At 38.0% G+C, this 7,625-nt stretch overlaps 1 protein-coding gene across 1 annotated transcript in view; it reads left to right on the top strand.

Annotated features, from left to right (window-relative positions):
* The first annotated feature begins 5,689 nt into the window (after window positions 1-5,689).
* LOC107698695 (rho GTPase-activating protein 18-like) overlaps window positions 5,690-7,625 on the top strand; it is a 31,685-nt gene continuing 29,749 nt past the window's right edge. Inside the window, exon 1 of the mRNA XM_016499787.1 lies at window positions 5,690-5,716. Coding sequence (XP_016355273.1) covers window positions 5,709-5,716 — 8 coding nt within the window. The 5' untranslated portion in view covers window positions 5,690-5,708. The remainder of the gene's footprint in view (window positions 5,717-7,625) is intronic.

The raw sequence follows: 7,625 nt of genomic DNA, 5'->3' as shown, positions 1-7,625 counted from the left end.
TGTGTGTGTGTGTGTGTGTGTGTGTGTGTGTGTGTGTGTGTGTGCGTATAATGCTCATAAACATTCCTACAGCTCTAACTGCAACAGATTTACATGCATGTGTGTGTTTTGTAATTGATCTCTGTTCTCATTTATGACACACACACACACAGCTAGGGTGTTCTGTGTGGTTGTTAGGGTGTTATTCGGTTGCCAGGATGTTCTATGTGGTTGCTATGTGTTGCTGTGTTTGCTAGGGTGTTGTCTGGTTGCTAGGTGGTTGCTAAGGTGTTCTGTGTGATTGTTATGGTGTTATTCAGTTGCCTGGGTGTTGTTTGGTTGCTAGGGTATTCTGTGTGGTTGTTAGGGTGTTATTCGGTTGCCAGAATGTTCTATGTGGTTGCTAGTATGTTGTTTGGTTGCTAGGTGATTGCTAGGGTGTTCTGAGTCATTATTAGTGTGTTATTCAGTTGCTAGGGTGTTCTGTGTGGTTGTTAGGATGTTCTGTGTGGTTGCTAGGGTGTTGTTTGGTTGCTAGGGTGTTGTCTGATTGCTAGGTGGTTGCTAGGGTGTTCTGTGTGGTTGTTAGGGTGTTATTCGGTTGCCAGAATGTTCTATGTGGTTGCTAGTGTGTTGTCTGGTTGCTAGGTGGTTGCTAAGGTGTTCTGTGTGATTGTCAGGGTGTTATTCAGTTGCCTGGGTGTTGTTTGGTTGCTAGGGTGTTCTGTGTGGTTGTTAGGGTGTTATATGGTTGCCAGAATGTTCTATGTGGTTGCTAGTGTGTTGTTTGGTTGCTAGGGGGTTGCTAAGGTGTTCTGTGTGATTGTTAGGGTGTTATTCAGTTGCTAGGGTGTTGTTGCAAGGTGGTTGCTAGGGGGTTCTGTGTGATTGTTAGGGTGTTATTCAGTTGCTAGGGTGTTGTTGCAAGGTGGTTGCTAGGGGGTTCTGTGTGATTGTTAGGGTGTTATTCAGTTGCTAGGGTGTTGTTGCAAGGTGGTTGCTAGGGGGTTCTGTGTGATTGTTAGGGTGTTATTCAGTTGCTAGGGTGTTGTTGCAAGGTGGTTGCTAGGGGGTTCTGTGTGATTGTTAGGGTGTTATTCAGTTGCTAGGGTGTTGTTGCAAGGTGGTTGCTAGGGTGTTCTGTGTGATTGTTAGTGTGTTATTCAGTTGCTAGGGTGTTGTTAGGTTGCTAGGGTGTTCTGTGTGGTTGTTAGGATGTTCTATGTAGTTGCTAGGTTGTTGTTTGGTTGCTAGGGTGTTCTGTGTGGTTGTTAGGGTGTTATTTGGTTGCTAGGGTGTTCTTTGTGGTTGCTAGGATGTTGTTTGGTTGTTAGGTGGCTGCCAAGGTGTTCTGTGTGATTGTTAGGGTGTTATTCAGTTGCTAGGGTGTTGTTTGGTTGCTAGGATGTTGTTTGGTTGTTAGGTGGCTGCCAAGGTGTTCTGTGTGATTGTTAGGGTGTTATTCAGTTGCTAGGGTGTTGTTTGGTTGCTAGGATGTTGTTTGGTTGTTAGGTGGCTGCCAAGGTGTTCTGTGTGATTGTTAGGGTGTTATTCAGTTGCTAGGGTGTTGTTTGGTTGCTAGGATGTTGTTTGGTTGTTAGGTGGCTGCCAAGGTGTTCTGTGTGATTGTTAGGGTGTTATTCAGTTGCTAGGGTGTTGTTTGGTTGCTAGGATGTTGTTTGGTTGTTAGGTGGCTGCCAAGGTGTTCTGTGTGATTGTTAGGGTGTTATTCAGTTGCTAGGGTGTTGTTTGGTTGCTAGGATGTTGTTTGGTTGTTAGGTGGCTGCCAAGGTGTTCTGTGTGATTGTTAGGGTGTTATTCAGTTGCTAGGTTGTTCTGTGTGGTTGCTAGGGTGTTGTTTGGTTGCTAGGTGGTTGCTAGGGTGTTCTGTGTAAAAGTGTACAATCACAGTAAAAGTGATGCTTGTCTTAGTACACGCTTTTCTTCTTTAGTTGGATAGAGTTATATCGTGTTAACATGCAAACTGTCCTAAGGCTTTAGATTTGTCGGTTCAGTGAAAATAAATTATGAAGAACAGCAGCAGGTTATCAGACGGACAGATGAACAGAAAGCTGCTGTGGCAGCCGCTCGATAACAGTTCATCCTTCAGCAGCATTAAACTGTAAATCACAGAGTCTGACTGAAATTCCTCACAGAGGAACAGAATCAGTGTGAAGTTATCACAACATCAGGACTGAAGAGGAAGAGCTGAAGTTTGAAGAAATTACATTACCAGGTGCTTCATTAATGCCTCGTTTTTCTGTGGTGGAATGTCCTTTCTTACAGATAAAGAAGAAGTTTTCATTTGTGCCACATGCTTTCATCTCTACATCATTCACACACTTCCTTTTGTGTCATTTCACAGTTTTCATCACTGCAGCATTATTGTACATTATTAGATATGTAGGAAAATGTAAATTTCTTAAAGTACTTTATTTGATACTTTGTAACAACAACCATTAAAAAATCAAATAAGATGAATCGTATTTGGTTTGTGTTATTGTTTGACAAGAGAATATATTTTATGTTAATTTATGCACGCCCCCCGTGCGCTGATTGGACGCTGTCGGCTGTAGACACACACTCATGAACTCTACCTTTAAACTTTTCTTTGATCTCCTCTGATGATTTATTTTGGATTGTATGTTGTTTTTAGATTGGAGGTGTTATAAAAGTTTGTAATTTCATTCTCTTGTGCTCTTATTCAGTTGCATTTCATATTTTCTGATGTATTATTTGTGCTTTAGGTCTTTAGTATGTTTTTATGTGCTCATACCAGAGTGAATTGCATCTTTATTTTGCACAGTCGTCTGAGTTTATGCTCTAAACCTAATTTCTGTTCATTTGCATTCTGAACATTAACAGTTTGTTTTGTTCAGTGATCAGAGTCACTGTCAGATTAAATGATTTAGTCTGTATGAAGCACATACGTTTCGCTGTAATTCTGTTGTTCTCATGTCTGATCCTGAACATGTTCTTAAAATCTTCAAATATTTGCTGAGTAAATACAGTATATTGAGCACATGATCATATTGCACCCTGCCCATATTCCTCACGTATGTCACTGTGGATAAAGTGTTTGCTATATGAACAAATGCACAGCTCTTTAAGTAATTATTAATTCTGTAATTTATCTGAACAACTACCATGCCGAAATCTATGAAAGTCCGTTTTTGCCACGGAATAAAAAAAGTTTTGCCACTTTTTATTTAATTGCCACTGAGATATAAAAAAAGAATTCTGAGAAAAAAGTTGCAATTAATAAAAAAAAAAAAAAAAACTGAATTGCGAGATTTAAACTCATAATTGTGAGACTTAAGCCTGGTTTCACAGACAGGGCTTAGACTAAGCCAGGATTCGGCCATAGTTTAATTAAGACATTTAAGTAAATTTTTTATAAACATGCCTTAGAAAAAGCATTACTGGTGTGCATCTTGAGACGAAATAAAGGCACTGATATATTTAAAGATCAATCAGTGCCAGTTTCTTTCAGTTGAAACAGCTCAGATTTACACTTAAGTCTGGGACTAAGCTTAAGCCTTGTCTGTGAAACCGGGGGATAAACTCAGAATTGTGATATTTAAACAAAAATAATTGTGATATTTAAATTTCATTTAAATATTGAAATAAAACGATGCAATGACTTTTTCTATTTATTTATTTGTGTGGCATAAATCACGTTGTGTGTGTATGCGAGGTGTATCAATCATATTTTATTAGAGTTACTACAAAAAAGTGTCTCAGTAAAAGTGTTTGTAAAGCCGTTCCATTGTTAGTTTAGTTCAGTTTTTGCTAGTTTTCTGAAGTTCCCAGCATGCATCACTTGACTTTGTCCTCTGGTGTCTCATCAGATGATGTCATGATCGAGACGTGTCAGAGTCAGGCAGCGACGGGACGCTCTCCTCTCTTCTGTCTTAAAATATTTACATTAGATGGGAGCCAGAGATGTTCGGTGATTTATGTGCTGCAGGAGAAGATAAACACAGAGCGAGTCTGATAGAGCAGGAGCTAGAGTTAATGACAGCATGAGCAGCAGCTGTAATATCAGTGTGTGTGTGTGTCTGCTTCTGCTGCAATCAGGGATGATGTTTGACTTCAGCTTTAAAGTGCAGTACACACATACACACAAACACACACACACACACACACACACACACACACACAAAGCTGTTGTCTAGAGGTCAGTGGTGTTGTGTTGTATCCTACTAAGTGACATAATTCACACAGGCTGAAAGCGCTGTTGTGTGTGTGTTGTGTGTGTGTGAGAGAGAGAGAGTGTGTGTGTGTGTTGTGTGTGTTCTTGCTGAAAGCTCGTTTCTGTCAGTGTTTTGTCTTGTACAAAGGGAAGTCCTGTACTCCTGTGAGTCTCTGTGTGTCTCTGAACGAGTCGTGTGCTGCTGACGCTGGACGTTTGTTTCTACAGTGTGTGTTGTGTGTGTTCTTCCTGAAAGCTCGTTTCTGTCAGTGTTTTGTCTTGTACAAAGGGAAGTCCTGTACTCCTGTGAGTCTCTGTGTCTCTGAATGAGTCGTGTGCTGCTGACGCTGGACGTTTGTTTCTACACACACACACACACACACACCTGACTAGTTTATCATCCTGAAACTAAAATGACTTTGACATGGCACATCAAAACCAAAAGAGAAAATATATTTTGCATCAAGAGAGTGAAGCCTGTATTCAGGAGCATTAACATACGTTGCATTTTCACAATATTTTCACGATTGTTAAACACATCTCATGACTGTAACGTTTCTGTACATTTTATTTTAGGGTTTTTTGTAATTCTCATTATTCTTAATGGGATAATGCACCCACAAATCGTGAAATAATTATATATATATATTTTTTACTGTTCCAAACCTGCTTGACTTTCTTTCTTTTGTGGGACATGAAAAAATATATTTTGAAGAATGTTTGGAATCAAACCGTTACGGTTCCCATTAAATGGACAAAAAATACAATGGAAGTCAATTCTGAAGGATTTCTGAAGATCATGTGACACTGAAGACTGGAGTAATGATGCTGAAAATACAGCTGCGCATCACAGAAATACATTACAGTTTAACACATATTCACACAGAAAACAGCTGTTTTAGATTGTAATCATATTTCACTTTTTTACAGTATTTTTAAAATAAATAAATGCAGCCCTGGTGAGCAGAAGAGACGTCTTTCATAAAAAATCTCACCGACACATAAACTTTGTTATAGGAATGCAACAGATATGAACTGATGCTAACAAATAATAATAAATACTGTTACAATGTAATGCACACTGTTAGTATATTTTAGTTAATGCACTAATGGGACCTTATTGCAAAGTTTTACCTGTAGATTTTTTTTTTCCATTCAGTTTTCAGATTTCACAAAAAGTAAAACGAGCAACATTCTGACATGAAGCTATTGATAACTCTCTAAGTTTCTATGTGACTAATCAGAAAAGCAAATAAATGAGCGTCACTGATCGTGTGACTCTTGCACTGAAGATCAAGATAGTCTTTGGAATGTCTCAGAAGAATTCTATTCTCGGTGGAATCTCTGAACTCTAGACTGACTCTGTTGAGTTGTCTATAAAAAGCCATAAAGTGGCTGAGGCTGATCTGAGATCAGAAGGAGCGAGTGACATCAATGCTGTCGGATCACATTCCAGCGGACTGGAAGAACAGCAGAATTCCTGCCAGGAACGCTTCAGTCGCATCCAGACGGCCGTGAGAGCACACACGCCAACATGCACAGGTAATCAGAGCAGCTTTACTACGGTAAACCAGCCTTTAAATGATGCTGTTTGTGGGTCAGAGGAGGAAGAGGGAGTCGGTAAACAGGAGGTTAATGAGATAAGAGCCGGTGGAAATACTAATGCAGTGACACGCTTTCCTGCGATACTGTCATCATCATAAAGCTTGTTTGTGTTTGAAGAAAAGATGGTTAATATTTCATCTCAAACTGGTTTCATTTGTTGGTTTTTATTTCTTGGCTTTCATTTTAACATTTGCTTTTATTACTTTATCCGAATCCAAAACACAAGCACGTGTTCCTGCATTACGAACAATAATAGAAGTGCGAATTTAAGAGTAATACAAAGAAATGAGGAAGAGTTGAGAGGAAATAAAAATAGGATTTTGAGCCACTGTTCATCGTGTTTTTGTTTTTTATCCAGTGGTGTTTTTTTCAGAGCTAAATGTCTTGCTTTTCTCATATTGAGAGTAATTATAATTATACTTAAAAAAAAACAAAACTAACAGTACACTGTAAAATGTACTGATTCAACTGAAAAAACAGTCATGTTTCATTGACAATAAATTCCTTGTTGAATTAAAGGTGTGTTCATAAATTCCATATTTGCTATTTTTATGTTTTTGAATTATTTGGCATTATGATAATGTTTATTATACTTTCTAAGTTTGGATGAACTATGAAAATAAGCCAAATTAAGTTAAATGAACATGAACTTTGGTATTGAAAATGATATGTTATTCCAACTAAACGTTCAAATAACTTGAAATGTGTCTGAAAATGTGTGTGTAATAGCCCAAATAGCTGAAAATGCATCTTAACAAATAGATAAGTTAAAGTAGAGTGAAGAAAACACAAAGTATTAAAAACAACTTTTAAAGTTCCTCCTGCTTGCTTTCATAAAGTTATTCCAACTAAACTTTATAAGTTCAAATAACTTAAAACTTTTCAAGTTAAAATACCTAATATTCTACGTGAATGCAACTTACAGTTAAATTGAGTGAAAACATTTTTGCTTTACAGTGTAGTGTAGGTGAAAATGTATATTGCATTATTTGTTATATATACAGTAATTTTATGATTGTTTGGACATGTACCACAGTAGTACCATGGTATTCTTTGAAGTACCTTGTTATATTGTGTATATTGCAAGGTAAAGCTCAAATACTGCATCAGAGTCAGTGATATTTGAGTCAGGCGGACCAAAACAATGAACAAACCAGTTTTGGCGGATCAGAGGAAGTGTTTACGCATTAGAGATTGTGTTTTTGTGTAAATTAATTATTGAAATGCTGCTGCTGTGTGTGTGTGTGTTAGTTACACACACAATGTTCTCAAGAATATTTTGAGACATTTGCGCTCATGTAATCTGATCCTCCTGCTCTGTGTGACGCATTATTATTCTAGTTTCTCTTTGACTGTAAGCGCTGTGTGACCTTGATTAATGACAGGTTTCTCCGGATCGTGTGTTTGGTTCAGTGTTTGACGGCTCATCATGTGCTCTCTGTTCTTCTGTTCTGTCTGAGAGCATCGTCACTGAGGCTAATAGGAAGTTAATGTTGTGTTATTGATTTCTGTGGGTGTGTTCAGGGTAATATAGAGCATTATATAGCACATGTTGGACATTCAACAGGCTTTCCAATCGCTTGAGCCAAACAGGAAGTTTCAGTGGCAGTGGACTTCCTCTCTGTAAAAGCACACTCAGTCTGTGGTGAACACACACTCACACTCACACACTGCCATTCAAAAGTTTGGGCTCATTAGGATTGTTTTTTTTTTTTGAGAGAAATACTTTTATTCATCAAGGATGCATTAAATTGATCAAAAATGGCAATAAAGCCATTTATAATGTTACAAAAGATTTCTATTTCAAATAAATGCTGTTCTTCTGAACTTTCTGTTCATCTGTGAA

The sequence above is a fragment of the Sinocyclocheilus anshuiensis genome, unplaced genomic scaffold (assembly GCF_001515605.1).
Source record: "Sinocyclocheilus anshuiensis isolate Anshui unplaced genomic scaffold, SAMN03320099.WGS_v1.1 scaffold1814, whole genome shotgun sequence".
Taxonomy (NCBI): Eukaryota; Metazoa; Chordata; class Actinopteri; order Cypriniformes; family Cyprinidae; genus Sinocyclocheilus; species Sinocyclocheilus anshuiensis.
Note: the sequence above shows the minus strand (reverse complement) of the source record. Positions and strands in the feature narration are given on the sequence as shown.